Source organism: Pectinophora gossypiella, chromosome 29 (genome assembly GCF_024362695.1).
Source record: "Pectinophora gossypiella chromosome 29, ilPecGoss1.1, whole genome shotgun sequence".
NCBI lineage: Eukaryota > Metazoa > Arthropoda > Insecta > Lepidoptera > Gelechiidae > Pectinophora > Pectinophora gossypiella.
The window spans coordinates 6,289,716-6,307,303 of NC_065432.1; the positions used below are offsets into that span (position 1 = coordinate 6,289,716).

Sequence of the window (17,588 nt, forward strand, 5' to 3'; positions counted from 1 at the left end):
AAAAATTATAAAAAACAATAAATGTTAATCAATAAGTATATTTTATATAAGTAAAAAGAATAATAACAAACAAAAATAATAATAATTACTTAATAAAATAATAATATAATTAGTAAAATAAAATATTACAAACATATAAATAAAATTAACAAAATTACAAAAACAAGATGGCGAACGTCGTCATGCTTATAAAAAAAGTAAGTAAGTAAGGATCATTTTATAATCTGTCATTAATGTAAGTACTTATGTTAAAACTTGTAGCCTCACCGAGCTTTCTGTTAGGCCGGGTTTCCACTGAGACGCGGAGATGAGCGGAGAAGAGCGGAGATGTGCGGATTTGACCAATCACAGCGTTCGAGAGTCGACGTTGATTGGTCGAATCCTGCAAATCTCCGCTCACCTCCGCACAGCTCCATTGGTGATGAGCCGTATCGCCGTCTATAATGGTCGAGCCAACATAAATCTTGAGGAGCAAGCGGGTGTACACAGGCATAAGCTCACGCCATATCCCAATTGGGGCAGTCAGGGGCAAGATGAACTAAGTACCCACACCTCACCGAGCTTTCTGTTAGACCAACGTGATAGGTAGGTGAGCCGTATCGCCGTCTGTAATGGTCGAGACAACTGTGTTGTGTTTGTGGGAGGTGGTGCATGTTAACTGGCTACCTTCTGGTTGGCCAGCAGCTTGAAGAAGAATTCCACCTCCAGCTCGCCGTCCTCTGGCAGGTCGGTGCAGTGCACCGCGTTGTGGACGATGTCCTTACCATATAAAGCCCGGATACACTCCGGATACAGCTGGCGACAGAACTCCTGTAACAACATACATAGGTATACAGGTTAGTACCGGGTGAGAGCCCTCAGCGCTCCCCATTTGTCCGGCCAAGTAGTTAATGCCATCGGCGGCAAATCTACAATCTTCTATCGTGTGGGTTGTGAGGGGGATTACCAACCTCATCAACCCTGGTGTCAGGGTTACTATTGAGCCGCCAAAGGCCCTTGACATGGCTCACGTAACGACTGCTTACTTACATCAGTAAGTAGTCACCGGGACCAACAGCTTATCGTGCCTTCCGAAGCACGGATCATCTTACTTTTGGAAAATCAGGTGATCGGCCTGTAATGTCCCAACCAAACTAGGGATCACAGTGATTTTTGTGATTTGTCCCCACCGGGATTCGAACCCGGGACCTCTGGATCGTGAGCACAACGCTCAACCACTGGACCACCGAGCCGTTACAATAAGTCACGTCAAAAAAAAACCAGTGTGTTATCTGAAATGAAATCAAGAGAGCGCTGAAGGCTCTCACCCGGTAAGAAGACACGTCGTGTAGTATAGTAAAAAAACGACGGCAGACAGTTCCAGTCCTTTGTTGTTCGCATCAAAATCAGATTAAAATAAATGCAAATGGAAATATAGGCAAATGGAATTCTATAGTCTCTGCTTACCCCGGTGGGGAATAGGCGTGAGTATGTTTTTATGATTACTTACAGGGTCCCTCGGTCCACACAGCTTTCTCAACTCGTTTACACTGTCGATACTCGAATCCTTACCCTTCACTTCCAGCGCAATACACTTTCCTTCTGCCAGGTGAATGTACATGGCCTGCAAGGTATGACGGGTTACCATTACAACACGCGAGATGTCTTAGGCCCTGCGCAGACGACAGACTATCCGTGACGCACTTTTTAGTCTGTGAAAATATAACCTATGCAATTATATGCAGTAACGCGCCGGACGCACACGACGCACAAAAAGTCCGGCGCGTTACTGCATATAATTGCATAGGTTATATTTTCACAGACTAAAAAGTGCGTCACGGATAGTCTGTCGTCTGCGCAGGGCCTTAAAGGAAAATTATAAAACGCTAATCTACAATTTTTTTTTGTTTTGGTTTTCCCCGAAGGGTAAGGCAAAGGGAACTATGCCCATACAGCCATGTCTTACGTATTTTTTTTCTTGATGATTAATGAAATGATGAAAGGTGATGATGATCAAACCTAAGCCCCCACCCTAGGAGTAGACTCCTACTCCGAACCCGAAACGAATGAACTCAAAAGTCCGCATAAACTTTCGAGTTATGAAGCGGCTTCCTGGCACGAAGCGAAAATAGGCAGATAAGTACACTTTGTTCATTGAATACTCCTAACACTCGCGAATGTCTTCCGACTAACTTAATGCGATCATTAACCACAAAACACCACTTCGTATTAATTATTTAGATCATTCAATGAAGAAAGCAACTGTTTCGTCCCCGTTTCCCGCCAAAAAGCCCGCTAATCTACAAATGGGTGAATTTTGGTGGTTCAACTTCATTTTAAACTCTAATATCTCAAAAATAAACAAGATATTCTTAGGATTCTTGCAGTTCCTCGTAGCACCAAAACTATCCTTTTTTCAGTTCTCATCCGGTACAAATTTTAAAACAACAGGCCTGAGGGTGCCCAGTTGGGCGCGAACGTCGGCTTAGGGCGTCGTCTGAGAGGAAATATATTTGAAAGAATTAATCGATTCTAGTGGGCCGGTTTTCATCTCGAGCTCCTTCGTGCTTCGGAACGCCCGTTAAGCCGTTGGTCCCGGCTGCATTAGCAGTCGTTAATAACCATCAATCCTCACTGGGCCCGCGTGGTGGTTTAAGGCCCGATCTCCCTATCCATCCATAGTGAAGGCCCGTGCCCCAGCAGTGGGGACGTTCATGGGTTGATGATGATGAGTGGACCGATAGCGATAAGCGCTGAATGAGGGAAATCGGCGACCACCCCGGCGGTGTCTGTATCGGCATAAAACTACTGTAATTGGGTGGTTTTATAATAAATTATTATAATGGTTTTATAAATAAATAAACAAATAAAAATATATAAATAAATAAACTGATTTGACTGGTTGGAAACCAGCCAATTACCTCGTATTCTGGCAGCACACCCTTGTAAACCTCGAAGAAGTCGGCGGCGTCGCAGAGAGTGACTGTGAACATCGCCATGGCGGATATGTACAGGTTGTCCGAGGTGGCGATGTGTTCCAAGATGGCGCCCACGGTCCCGTCAACCAGCGCGTGCGGCTTGATCACACAGCACGCGCACCGCGTGAACGTCGCGCGGTACGGCAGCTTGGGCAGACCTTGCTCCAACCCGAAGAACATTTGCAACATCTGAGGGGTTGAAAACTGACTGAGTGACTCTATTTAAGGCATAACTGTCAATCCTTTTACACGTGCAATCTATGGGTCAACTGTACTCAGAGGGCATTCAACGCCTTACGCGTACAGTATAATAACGCCTTTAGGATGCTGTTGGGGCTGCCGAGATATTTCAGTGCGTCCGGCATGTTTGCGCAGGCAAGTACAGATGGCTTTCATGCCATCATTAGGAAAAAAATCCGGGTCCGGAACAGCTGCGGATTGGATTGACATCCATGTCTCTCTAGGTTTTGTCGTGTTAATTTAATATGTGCCTACTAACATAGTATTAAGTCTTTTACTAACCATTATGGATGTACAAAAGTCCGAAATAAAGTTTTATTTCTTTTTATTTTATTTAAACAAACGCTCCCGATAATTGGCTACTCACAGGATAAATGAGAGATTGGAAAGGCTTTTTTTTGACGTGACTTATTGTAGATTTGCCGCAGATGGCATTAACTACTTGGCCGGACAAATGGGGAGCGCTGAGGGCTCTCACCTGGTACAACGTTTAAGACAACAGGCCTGAGGGTGCCCAGTTGGGCGCGAACCTCGGCATCCACTCATATCCCTCATATACTTACCTCAATTTTGTTGTAAGCATTCTGGAATTAATGAGTGGATTGGCTTACATTTGCCACTTTAAAAATGAAAATCTTGGTGAAGTTGGAAGAAATGTAAATTTTTTTTTAGAAAATGAATGTAATTTTTCTTATACTCCGTATTCTTCTTTTTTCGTTGGATTACTTTTTACGTTCATAAATAAAAATACTCATCTGTGGAATAGAAACTAAATAGGTTGGTTTTATTGTAAACTCATTCAATTTATGGTTTAAATATTTTATAACAACATGGAATTTTATATGAATTGAAAAATCTTTATTTAATAAATAAATAAATAAATAAAATCTTTATTTCAAGTAACCATTGACTCATATGTAAATGACTTATTTCTTTTTTCTTTTTTTTCGTGATTTAATGTTAAAAATCGCATGAAATCGAAAAAGCGTGATATCGGCCAATAGTTGTTCGATTTGTAGTTCATTCGATATTCAGTAAGTCGACTTAGCAACCATTCGCACTGCAATGTGTCGTTGAAATGTTCATTCGATATTCTGTTCGTCGATTAAGCAACCATTCGAACTACAGACTGTCGTTTACGAATTCATTCGATATTGCGTTCGTCGACTAAGTGTCTTTCGTATTACGGTTTCGGACCCAAGGAAACCAATGGGGGCTTGTCATAGGACATCATACGTAGTCGTAACTTGAGTCACGTCAGGGGCCTTAGGCGCTCAATGATATCCCTGACAGCAGGGTTGATGAGGTTGGTCATCCACCTCTCAGCCCACACGATAAGAAGAAGCGTCCCAAGCAAGGAATCTCCTTTCGACGCAAAATTGCACTTCACTGACTGCACTTTTGCACCTTTTGTGTCTCAGCGGCTGTCTTGGTCCCGTGCGCGATGTTCTTCAAGATGTTCTCCCCGTAGAGGGCGCGCAGGGTGCCCGGCGCCGCCAGCTGCGGGTCGGTGGCCCCCATGCACTCGCGCCACCGCTCCACCGCCTTCGGGGCCACCAGCTCCAAGCCCAACACCTCCCCTGAGGTTACGTAGTCTATGATTATTCTGAAAATAAAATATCAATACACGTGTGGGCGCTACACGTTCTTCACTTCATCATCAGCCCATTAACGTCCCCACTGCTGGGGCACGGGCCTTCCCTATGGATGGATAGGGAGATCGGGCCTTAAACCACCACGCGGGCCCAGTGCGGATTGGTGGTTATTAACGACTGCTAATGCAGCCGGGACCAACGGCTTAACGTGCCTTCCGAAGCACGGAGGAGCTCGAGATGAAAACTTTTTTTTTGTGGTCACCCATCCTACGACCGGCCTCTGCGAAAGTTGCTTAACTTCAACAATCGCAGACCGAGCGCGTTAACCGCTGCGCCACCGAGCTCCTCGCTCTTCACTTACTTAATAATTATTTCTATTACTTATAGGCATAGACTAGGCATATGTATCAGGAAGGCTGCTCGATGGCCGAACTGATCACCGTAGCTTACGCACCTACTACTACTCTTACCCTAAAATATACTTTACTAGAACCAGATGGCCTTACGCTGATTCCGCGGCATAAGGGTGTCGCTGTCTCATTTGGGACGCGACATGTGTTAGCACATATTCGCTTTGTTACCGGGGCGCTGCGCAACAGTCGGCCGGTTCGGCGGCTGAAGCGGCGGCGCTCAGGAAGCACGATAAGTATGCCAATTTGGAATCAGCGTATGAGTTCGTGCCATTTGAGTTGGAGACAACGGGACCTTGGGGCGCTGAGGCCAAAGCTTTGGTGCGTGATGTTGGTCGCCGTATAAGGGTTGGAGACGGAGATCCTCGAGCTGGCTTATTCCTCGCGCAGCGTATTTCACTTGCGGTCCAGAGAGGCAACGCTGTTTGGCGGCGAGGGTGTGCTGCCGCCAAAGGATGTTTTCGGGGTACTTACCGAACAGAGCATAGTACCCCGCTAGCCACAAGTTGGTAGTGTGACTAGAGATCGACGATCCAACAGTGTTGTGTTTGAAGTTGTATATGCGTCTTGCTGTGTAAACTTCGATATCGCGTTTCACGACTGGTTGAAAACTGCATTATTGAATGTGGCGCCATCTGTTGCATGTGGGCGGAACTAGGTGGCCAACTAGTTGGGTCCGCCACAGATGCAAGCATGATGGGTACGTTCGGGCGGGGCTCGCTTTCTGGAAGCTTTTAGACGCCTGATACGAGTAGGGTTGTTGTGTGTTTTGAATATACTTTATTACTTAGGCCGGTCACCTACATTCGGAATTCCGTTTCGGAATTTCGATTCGAAATACTGTTTCGGGATTCCGTTAATATATCACACACATACGTTTATTTCCGTTCGGAATAACAAGGCTCAGTTGAGCGACGCTAGAACTTGAGTTCAGACATTTGACATTATGGACGACGATTTTCTTATCGCGATAGCACTGTTGCTATACCTATCAAGGAAAAAAAAATACGTCGCCGTTACTGGGCCATGCATAGGCCATCATACGGGCCAATTTTTCCCAATCAGATTAAATTTCGAACGGAAAAAAACTGTAAGTATGTGGTTGATTCATAGATGTTGTATGGATTTAATGCGTTCGATATTACGAATCGATATTTCGAATCGAAATTCCGAAACGGAATTCCGAATGTATGTGACCGGCCTTATAGGTTACTCACGGCATGAACTTATGTCCGGCGACGTCCGCGTAGAGCGCCATGGCGAACTCTTTGGTAACTTTGGTGTTCCTCATGTTGACAATGCGGAACCCCTTGTTCATAATGAAGGTTATAATCTTGCCGTGCATGTGAGGGGGGACGGGCTTGATCAGTGCGAACGTGCTGGAATGGAAGGTAGTTCCCCAAATAAAAAATAAAAATAAAAAAGTGTTTATTTCTTGTTTTAAACAACATAATGTTATGAGGCAACCCCAGCAAGGAAGGTATATAATGCTTGGGTTGGGGATGTCTGGCTCTTACCCTAGTTGTTAACACTAAATAGTTGACATGCAAAGCAAAAATACATAAATAAAAAAAAACAAAAATAAAAAAGGAATCAATTAAAATGGATCACGGATCATCTTACAATATGGTGATCAGCCTGTTATAAAAACTACTTACTTACTAGAAACTACTATTTCTACTACTACTGTTATAAATTGATTTGATTAAGATTTGCCGCAATGTCATTAACTACTTGGCCGGACAAATGGGGAGCGCTGAGGGGTCTCACCCGGCAAATAACCAATGTCAATCTGGTGCTGGTCATGCTGGTGCTCACCTCTCCACCTCACGGAACAGCGTCTTCCTGGTGGCCGGCGCACAGTCCGTGATGTGCAGCAACTTGGAGAAGATGTTCACAATGTTGCCGATCTGGAGCATCTCGATCTTCAGCGAGGGCAACTGGACTCGTTTCAGCAGGATTTTACCTGGATTTATAAATTATTATATACCACCAATCCGCACTAAACGTTTCGCCTCTTCCTTTTTGATGCGAACAGCGAAGGACTGGAACTGTCTGCCGTCGTCTGTTTTTCCATCTCGTTATAATCTGGGAGTCTTCAAGGCTAGAGGGAATAAGCATTTACAAGGTAAGCGTGGTCCACCCTAGACCACATCGTCACTTAGCCTATAGATAAGTATTATAAAAAAATAATGATATTTTTTTTCATGACTCGTGAGTTGGAGAGTTTGACGACGAGGGTGTGCTGCCGCCAAAGGATGTTTTCGTGGTACCGAACTGAGCATAGTACCCCGCTAGCCACAAGTTGGTAGTGTGACTAGGGATCGACGATCCGACAGTGTTGTTGGATGTTGTATTATATATATGCCGTCACGCTGTGTAAACTTCGATATCGCGTTTCACGACTGCTTAAAGACTGCATTATTGAATGTGGCGCCATCTGTTACATGTGAGCGGAACTAGGTGGCCAACTAGTTGGGTCCGCAGGTCCGCAACAGAGAGGTTGGAAAGGCCCTAATGCGAATTTTGTATGAGAACCGCTGTCGCCGGTTCAACCCCGCTCTCTTTTACTACTACTCCTGCAAACAGATAACTAACTACGATAGCTCTATGCTTCTCAAATTCCATAGCCACTTTATTATGTAGATATATTGGTGCTAATTCCTGTAAATACCATCTAATTTTATTTTAAGTTATATCTGTCACTTTCTTATCCGCCGAAAAGGAAAGGGACGGGTAATCGACAAGCATAAAATTTATGGAACACACGTCAATTTTAAGCACAAATCTAAACCAACCGTCTAAAAATTTTACATCAGTCAATAACCCGACACATTCATTTACTCATTCTTCCTAAAATTAAGAGCTGTGAATCATCCGTCCCTTTCCTTTTCGACGGATATGAAAATGACGGATATAACTTAAAATAAAATTAGGCGGTGTCTGCAGGAATCGGGGCCATTTTATGACAGTTACTGCTGCCCTCTGTCAGGTTGCCTTTAAATAATAAAGAAAAAAGACAAAAGTACTTACCCTTCGCCGGGTACAACACCTGCACAGAATTATCGAATGGGAAATAGTTCAAAACCAGTTCCAGTATCTCATCGTCATCCGGGTCATACATCTCACATAAAAATGTATATTTATCAAAGTAGTCATACACCTGACGAAAGATAAAAAACAAAATTAGGGACAAAAACATATATTATACATATATATTTATATATGTATTTTATGTTATCAGTGGAAACCTGTAATTAGTTTTCAACTGTTATGTTTTTTGTCTACTTTCTGTATTTTATAACTGTTGGTTTTCCTTAAAATAAATAAATAAATAAAGTGTTTATGACTTATACAATTAAATTAACAATTCTATTGACGGTTAATCTATTATTAATATATTCAACGAGCGGTATTCCAATATTATTATTATACTTAATCCTAAAATTCTCAGTTTGTTTACTATTTGTTAGTACTTAGCTAGTTACTGGTTTTCTAGAAGAAATATTTAATATAAAGTCATACTTAGGTACATTTTTTTTATTTATTTTTTTTACATTATTTTTTTTAGAAGATTATTTTATAAATAAAAAAATATTTTATATGTTTCTTTGGCTTGTTAAATAAATAAATGGATTATGTAAGTATAGTATTAAATTGCTACCTATGTTGCTTCTCTTTATTTTATTAGGGTACAAAAGCACAAATTTTAAAACAATGTATTTATTTAACAAGCAAGCAACATACCATTTTTAAAGTAAAATGATCCAATTTGTAGAGAAAAAATAATTATCAAAAATATAAAATAATTACAAATCGTAAAGGAAGTACAAAACAAATATCAAATATTATTATCAAATTGCCAACTGTCTCCTTGTGACAGGACTTTTCCTCTTCTCTTTTTTTCTACCAACTTATAAAAGAGTCAAAAAGAGTCCATACTAACTTCTGTGGCATACCATAAAGACCGACAGACTAACACAGACTTCCGCGCACCGGCCGAAGAGCATAGGGATATCCAAAGACTAAACCGTATTCTAGGGCGGAACTAATATGATTCGAGACTGCCCACAAGATCATGCTCAAGTCACTGTTCTTTATATAAGAACTGTCACAATGACTTGATCTTGAGGGCAGTGTCGAAGCTGAGATTAGTTTATTAATACCACCCTAAGATCTTAACTCCAACCTTTCTCCTCAAGGTCTTCGTCGAACTCACCTCAAAATCAATATTCTTGGTGCCTCAACCTTAACTCGAGTATACTCCAGTACGACAGACGCAAAACATCATCATGACCCCTTCATTCACCCCCTCCCTCCGGATCCGCCCTTAACAGTAGGGCGTGTATTTGGTCGTTTAATAGTGCAGGTTGTAGCGGGAGGTAAAAATATTAATAATAATAGAACGTATAGAACGGCTCGGTCGGGCCGCGCCGTCGTTCCCCCCGCGCGCCTGCGCGAGTAGCATGCGCGAGCGCGCTCGTTGACTCTCGCTCACTCGCACTCACAGTTTGCCGCCGAGCTTCATACGCGATAGACCGTTTTCGCGCCGCCCGAGCGAACCGTCCGCGCACGCGCTGCGCCGCTGCGCCCCGTAGTTTAAGTTACTCTCTGTTCTGTTGCAAAAAACCGTTGCAGTATTCACTAATATAAAATAAAAACTAGTGTGGCGAACTAAACCCGATTTTCAATTCCATCTGTGCTACCCCACGCTAGAAGGTGTTACGGCACTTAGGACAGCACAAAAGCACAGACTCCACACTACCACTCATCGCAACCATCAACCAGGTATCCAATGTGATCGGTCCTCATCAGGACCAACAGCTGCCAATCATCCGTCTCTTTCCTTTTCGGCGGATAAGAAAATGACGGGTATAACTTAATAATAAATGGTGTCTGCTGAAATCAGCACCATTGATCAATTCATTATTGATAAAACATATTTTATACCTATTTCTTTTATATAAAAATAAATACGTACGCATTGTCAGTGGCTTCGTGAAGATCTTTAGAATAAAAATACATACACATATATATAAACACACGCCTATTTCCCACGGGGAAGGTAAGCAGGTTCCCACGGTAAGTAGAGACTATGGAGTTCCATTTTATTTGATCCTGACACACTTCTCTTGCTTCCTCCACATTCATCAATCGCTTCACACGCACGCCGGTTCAGAGTAGATTGTACTGAACCTTTTCTAAGGACACCTCCAATTTGGTCAATGTAAGCCCTAGCTAGGTCTTCTTGGTCTTCTAGGTGTAAGAATAAAACTAAATTATCCAAATAAAAATATTATATTATACAATACCAAGTTTTAACTATTATAATATACACCCAACAAGTCTTGCAGACATCTTAACTATATTATAAGTAACAAATCAATTGCTCTCATTCACAGTGTGCAACATTAAGGTGCTGATACACTGTAGTTATAACATATTTAACAATATTATTGTACGGTCACGAGCAATATAATGTACCCACTTTAGGACTCTGTCGCACTAACATATTTGACATTTAGTGAGACTTACAGTTCAATTTGTCAAAAAAGTTAATGTGACATGGTACCAAAGTGTATACATATTAATGCTTGCCTAAAAATCATAATCATATCATTTATTGCGTTCCACATGGTAGAAGAAATCAGAAATCAGAATCATTTATTTAACGTAATTATCATGGATAAACTTGTTGAAGGCCAATATAACATTTTTGAATTTACGTCATTTCGCAAGGTGTTATGGCTGAGGAGAAGAAATGACAAGAAACAGCAACACATCTTTTAAAACCCAATGAGGGTATACATTACAAGTTATTTAATCTAGAGAAACACATTCAATACCAGACATTTTTATCATTCAGGTAGTCATTAATCTTATGAAGGTTGGTAATATAAGGTGAGTAACACATATGGACACGGGGCACAGCAATTTAAAAGTGTTCTTACGCAAATAAATTGAATTCAAGTGGTTTCATCGTATTTTAGCGTCAAAGAATATTTAGATTGTAAATTTTGATGTTTAATTTAGATTTCGATTTTTTTATTTTGGTGTTTTGTTATTTTAGTTTTAATATTTTATGAATATGGGTAGCTTAAGATATTTTATTAATTGTTATTTTATTATATAGGCAGTAGTTAACGTAATGTAACTTGTACCGTCCGTTCTTTCATTGTGTATGCTTGAAAAAGTAGAATTTGGTGATACTATTTTTATGCACTGTAATCTGCAATGTACCTAACCTGAATTGATGCAATAAACGTTATTAGTTTTTTTTTTAAACTTTAGTTTATCTCCTCTTTTGGAGGGTATTATTATTATTATTATTGTAAAGAAACAATACAAACCGCTAAGCCGATAAGCTTGCCTGTACTATCTGTTTTCTTTGTATGTTTCTTGTGTCTGTTTCATTGTGTACAAATAAATAAATAAAATAAATAAATAAATAAACCTCTTCAATGAACAAATGTTCAATAACATTTTAAACCATGGTATAACTACCATGCATCAGCACAATTAGCCTTCATTCGCCCGCGAAGTTTCAGTATATAAATTTTACCGTATAAAAATGTGACGTCCTATGTACATGTGCTTTTTTACTAAAATTGTTTGGGCAACAGACGTATCGACAAACTGTTTAAACGCTATTAAGTATGAATGTTCAATCGTAAATGTGCTCCTACACTGATGTTATGACGTATAATAGTATTATACATACTTTGTGTGGTGAAATTAATTAAAAGTATGAGATAAGTATTTTTTATATTACAGTAACATTGCGACTTAGAAAAGGCCGCCTTTTGAACTCTTTTATATCACTTTGTTAGTGATTTTGTATTTCCTGCGTGTGCAATAAAGTATTTTTTGTTATGTTACATAACAATTTATAACCTCAGTGTGGGAGCACCATAACATATGTAACGAATGTTATATTAATGTATTGGAACTACGGAATATATTGCTTTTACAACAGTCAAAGGACGGTAGTATTAATACTAGGTGTTAAGGACACCGTACCGAAAATTTTGGGTTTGATTCAGACTATGATTACGAGTTCATATCAACTGGAATTATACATTGCTTTAGGTTTACGCGGTTATTATCATAATTAAAACACATAATAACGGGTCCTTACCGCGTTTAAAACAGGGATATGAGACTTCCGATATTCATGATATCCGTTATCATGGCAACAGTGTCGAAATATCGGGACTCATATTCCTGATTTAAACGCGGTAAGAACCCGATATTATGTGTTTTAACTAGAATTATTTCGGAAAATTCATAGCATTTTTGTTTTTTTTACGACGGAAAATTCCACTTGATATCAACTCAGACTCATGGTCTGAATCATCTCTCAAAGTTTTCGTTACGATGTCATTAACACCCTTTATTTAATGGTAGAGTTCGCGCCACGCAACAAGTCCCGCGGCTGGGGGCGCTGGCGTCGCGACATCTGCCAAATCTGCATAGAATTACACCCATATTCTCAAATAATAACCGACTCCGTCCCCAGTTGAGGCGGCCTCAAGGTCTTCCTCGAACTTAGCTCAAAATCAGCATTAGTTTACTCCAGCGAGACATGACGCCATTATTTTCGTATTATTATGTTGGCAATACGATATGCTCGACTCCAGTGAGTAACGTCCTCAAGAGAAAGTAAATGTCAACTTTAAATATCAAATGCTCAGCTGAGGTCGAGTCCAGTGGAGGAACAGTAGAGTGAACATCTCAGAATACGGGTGTAAGTGTCCTGCAATGTATATACACAACTTTTACTAAATGCAAGTCTATGGTGCCGACTCCAGTAGACACCTACTTAATTATAATTTACTTTGACATTTGTAAAGCTCTGTCTTTTTCTTGCACTTATCGTTAGAAAAGGATAGCACTATTTTTCAGAATTATCAAAGTAAGTATCTACAAAATCGGCGCCTATGATTAACTAAAACCCGATTAGAGAACTCACTTTTATAAGAATTCCTCATTTTAATGAATGAATGTACTTTTAAGTATTTTACATTTGAAAGAATACGAATTGAGAGAGTGAAAAAATAGATTATAATTATGGAATATTAAGTTAACAAGTATAACGTACCTACAACACATATTTAAGGCATTTTTTCATAATATACCTACATTATTTTTTTTGTTAAAATGGCACTGTTCGTACAATTGACATTGCGCGTAACTACAATTGTAGCTCATTGTATTTGTTAATTCAATTAATTGAATCAAACTTAAGTACAATTAACTGATTAACTGAATGACAAAAGTAATTAATTACGAATTATTTTGATTTTAATAACACGGGAGACCCAGAATTTTGTAATAAAATATACTTTTTTATAATAACCCTTACATTCCGGATCATAAAATGAATGCCGAAATTATATTTTAAAAATAAAATTGATTAAAACCTGCTGATTAAAAAAATATTTTCATACCTGTATCTACAATCACGCGTATTCGATATAAAACAACACATAAAAAAGACATAATTGTCTTTTCTCCTACTTAATAAACATTTTCCATCAATTGCGACCAGGCTGTATCAATTATCCGGTTTAAACCTAAAATACCCAATTCCTTAACAAAAAGACTCACACATAAAATTCAATTAATTAATTATCAATTAATTACATTTAATAATACAGTTAAACAGGAATTCGTGATTAATATTATAACTATTACAAAAATAGCGTTAAATACGATAAAAATAATACAAATTATTTATGAATACCCTAAAATATAGACGAAACGCATTGTTTCTTGTGACAAATAAAATTGACACTAATTACGGTAGTTTAAAACCGAAATACTTATTTAATTTTAAGTACCGGTAATTGATTACCGTTATAAGAAGTACCGATAATTGAAAACCGATATTTCACCGGATAATATTGTCAATGATTTTAAATAATTGATTAATTTACAATTATAATTAACATCAAATATTTCGATTTCGAATCTAAGACACTATAAAATTGAATGAGATATATAATTATTATAATATTACATGTTAAAAATAATTATTATTAATTGCAAATATCTATAATAAGCGTTTCAACTGGGCACCTGTTTTTGTAAGATGTTCACGTTGATGTGAACGCGGTCTTATAATTCTAAGAATTAGGACGAGAATACATTTGGCATGAGTCGAAAGACGAATTCAGAAAGCATTTTGTTCAACAACACTATACGTAGCCATGGTAACCTTACTGTGGCCACGGTATAAGAAAACCAGGTATGGTCAATCCTGTGACAAGTCGCCATTGCTAGCCCATTGATGACGTAAGTGTTACCATTAAATTGGTATCTCCAACATTCCAAGGACGTAAAAACGTAAAACGTAATTTATTTATTATTATAATGTATTTAATATATTGCACCTCTTTTTATTCTTCCGCAGTTACTCTAATACTACCTCTGGGTTGGCTGGAAGAGATCTCTCTTAGAGATAAGTCCGCCCTTGTAAACGTCCATTTCTTGTTTGTGATGTAACTAGTTGTTAAGTGCAATAAAGTATATTATAAATTTTATTATTGAAAATTATTTGAATTACTGACTAATCTATTTAATTACCAGCAACCCGCATTGGAGCAGCGTGGCGTGGTGGCCTCCGGTTGATTGAGGGGAGGCCTGTGCCCAGCAGTGGGACGTTTATAGGCTGTATATGTTACGTTATGTATTTAATTACTAATTACTATTATTTGTCACATATACAAAAAACATTAAAACTGTACGTAAATCTTTTACTAAAAGTACCCTTGTAAAGTAAATATAAAAACACAGGGTGGGATGACGTCAGCTGGGCTAACCTTGAAATGTTAGCTGTCACTTTTGAGCATACCTGGTTTTGTTGTACCGTGCCCAGCGCCGTCGAGAATCAATCTCTACAACCCGTCGTACATATTATTTACTTAGTAACTGTATATTTCTCCCCTTTGCCTTTTCAAACTTGTTCAGTGGCGGCCCTAGGGCGGTGCGAACGGTGCGATTGTTCCGGGGGCCATTTTTTTTCAAGTTCAAAATCAGCCAAGACGGGACCACCCTGGCTGGCAGCCCCGGATCTACAGGGAAGTACCTGGATTGGGCACACCTGCCCTGTGAATTGGACCTCTTAGCAGCCACATAAACGACATTTTTAAAAGACTCAATTAGGTATATTTCGGTGGCCGTAAACTAATCGATAAAAACTGTATATTGAGGTGCGCCACTGCGATGTCTTGCGCCACTTAAATATTCCGCTAGAGCCGCCACTGAACCTGTTCACCTATATCGTATCTCATAAAGAGTGACTCGCGAATAGTCCACGCGAACCCTTCAACATCGTATACTACGCGATGTTTGTCGTTTTCTCCAGCCGCTGTCGCGCGCGCCTCCTACTTCTGTGTATGAACGGCACAAATATCCACAGCGACGCGCCGAATATCAAAACAAAACCTAACGTTACGAACAACGATTTATACGACTTCGTATATTCGAACCAAAACCCGCAGATAGGCGGCCCTATCAGCTGCAGGATACCGTTCATGAACAGACTGATGCCGTAAGAGGACATCAGCCGCTCCGTGCCCAGCATCTCAGTCATGACCAGGGCTGTGACTCCGGTGTTAATACCTGACGCGATGCCGAAAACCGAACAGAACGCGCTGACAGCTGGATATGTTGTCATCAACGGTATTAGAGATAAGCTTATACCGGAAAGTAACAGTCCCACTATGAAGAAGTACCGTTTAGGCGTGGTGACCACGTCTGACAGCGCCGACCCGCCGATTCTGCCCACTAGATCCAGCGCCGATATGATCGACAACAGATACGCGCCAGCGGACTTGTCGAAACCGCACTCGATAGCGTAAGATGGAACCAAAATAATGAAATTTGTATAGGAAATAGCGCTGGTACAGTTTGAGAATAGAATCACCAAGTAAATTGGATCCTTGAGGAGTTGCAAATCGAAATACTTGCTCGGTTCTTTCTTGGATTCGTCTTCCTTCTTGCCTTTCCTCTTGCAACCGCAACAGTAGGTTAAAGGCGCTAAGCTCTCCGTGACCGACTTCAGGCTGAACTGTGAAGCGAACTCGCTGGGCTTCTCAAACGCAGACAAAGTAGACCCGTGGAAGGGAGTCGACATGTATTGGAAGCTGGATGTTGATGGACTGCGTTTGGGCGTCTTCGGCACGGCTAGCTTCTTGCTAAACGCCTCCTGGCTCCCTACCTGACTGGCCTTACCTTCAGGCACTGATTCTAAAAACGAAGGATTGCTCGGGAGGTGGTTTGACGCCTTGCTGGGGATGTGTTGGAGACCGTGCTTCGACGACGCTGGGGTTGAGATCTTCCTGGTTCTGTCCTCTTTCTTTTCGTCTTGTCTGACAAGGGCGGCGCTAGCGGAGCGAGCGAAGCCAGGCGTGGGGGAGTCGGGGGGGACCAGCATGGGGGGCGACCCGTTAGGCTTGTCCCCGTGAGGGTGGTCCTCCGGGAGCATCAGCTTGTTCTGCTCGATCTCGCAGGACTCTTCCTCCGCGAACGGCTCCAACTGAAAGGGAAGGGTGAGGTGACACGTGAGTACTTATTCGGATCTTAAAACATGCATGGGTATAAACATACATAGGAACGTACATACATAAATACGTACTCACATAGATACGTATATACATAGGTACGTACACACATATGTACGTACATATATAGATACGTACACACATATGTACGTACATATATAGATACGTACACACATATGTACGTACACATATAGATACGTACGTACATACGGTCACGAGCATTAATATGTATACACTTTGGTACCATGTCACATTAACTTTTTTGACGAATTGAACTATAAGTCTCACTAAATTTCAAATATGTTAGTGCGACAGAGTCCTAAAGTGGGTACATTATATTACTCATGACTGTACATATACACGCGTCGGGCGCTCACAATCCAGAGGTCCCGGTGGGGAGATGTCGCAAAAATCACTTTGTGATCCCTAGTTTGGTTATGACATTACAGGCTGATCACATTATTGTCTGAAAGTAAGATGATCCGTGCTTTCGACGGCACGCTAAGCCGTTGGTCCCGTTTACTAACCTTATCAGGGTATGTATTGCTGTAAAAACTCTATTAATAAGGACACTGGATGTTTTTTGATATCACGAATGCATGAATGATTAATGAATGAATGATTAATGAATGAATGAATGAATGAATGATTAAGGCATGAATGATTAAGGCATGAATGATTAAGGCATGAATGGTTAAGGCATGAATGATTAAGGCATGAATGATTAATGAATGAATGATTGATTATGAATTAGGATGTTTGTCTAATTGGTTTTTTATTGTTTCATTTCCCACTCTGGCACTATCTGCCTAAAGGCTA

General features: G+C 40.3%; 3 protein-coding genes across 5 annotated transcripts in view; all 3 read right to left on the reverse strand.

Moving 5' to 3' along the window:
* LOC126379428 (monocarboxylate transporter 12-like) overlaps nucleotides 1–17,588 on the reverse strand; it is a 191,324-nt gene that overhangs the window by 115,992 nt on the left and 57,744 nt on the right. For 2 of the 3 annotated variants that reach the window (XR_007568332.1, XR_007568333.1), the window contains one exon: nucleotides 15,027–16,744. Coding sequence is in view for 1 of the 3 variants with exons in the window: in XM_050028184.1 (XP_049884141.1) it covers nucleotides 15,545–16,744 (1,200 nt within the window). In the remaining 2 variants the exon portion in view is untranslated. Of the gene's footprint in view, nucleotides 1–10,481; nucleotides 16,745–17,588 lie in introns of those variants that run through there. The other variant, XM_050028184.1, reaches the window with a different exon arrangement.
* Nucleotides 176–9,974, reverse strand: LOC126379714 (nucleoside diphosphate kinase 7-like). Its single transcript, XM_050028534.1, has 9 exons — nucleotides 9,929–9,974; nucleotides 9,422–9,444; nucleotides 8,236–8,365; nucleotides 7,021–7,168; nucleotides 6,420–6,581; nucleotides 4,605–4,803; nucleotides 2,901–3,146; nucleotides 1,490–1,603; nucleotides 176–810 (listed from the first exon to the last, which is right to left on the reverse strand). The coding sequence occupies exons 1-9, from the start codon at nucleotides 9,972–9,974 to the stop codon at nucleotides 655–657; spliced, it is 1,224 nt and encodes a 407-aa protein (XP_049884491.1). The 3' UTR covers nucleotides 176–654.
* The window catches only part of LOC126379593 (cleavage and polyadenylation specificity factor subunit 5), a 111,122-nt gene continuing 97,171 nt past the window's right edge, over nucleotides 3,638–17,588 (reverse strand). The window contains exon 4 of the transcript XR_007568352.1: nucleotides 3,638–3,675. The gene's annotated coding sequence lies outside the window, so the exon portion shown is untranslated. The remainder of the gene's footprint in view (nucleotides 3,676–17,588) is intronic.

What these genes read in the sequence shown, in the direction of transcription:
- LOC126379714 (XM_050028534.1), bottom strand. Translation starts at nt 9,974, where the DNA reads ATGAGTGGTAGTGTGGAGTCTGTGCTTTTGTGCTGTCCTAAGTGCC. An exon ending in GGTGTTGTACCCGGCGAAGG is followed by an intron (nt 7,169 to 8,235) that starts GTAAGTACTTTT and finishes TTATAAATCCAG; the next exon opens with GTAAAATCCTGCTGAAACGA. An exon ending in CAGCCGCTGAGACACAAAAG is followed by an intron (nt 3,147 to 4,604) that starts GTGCAAAAGTGC and finishes TCAACCCCTCAG; the next exon opens with ATGTTGCAAATGTTCTTCGG.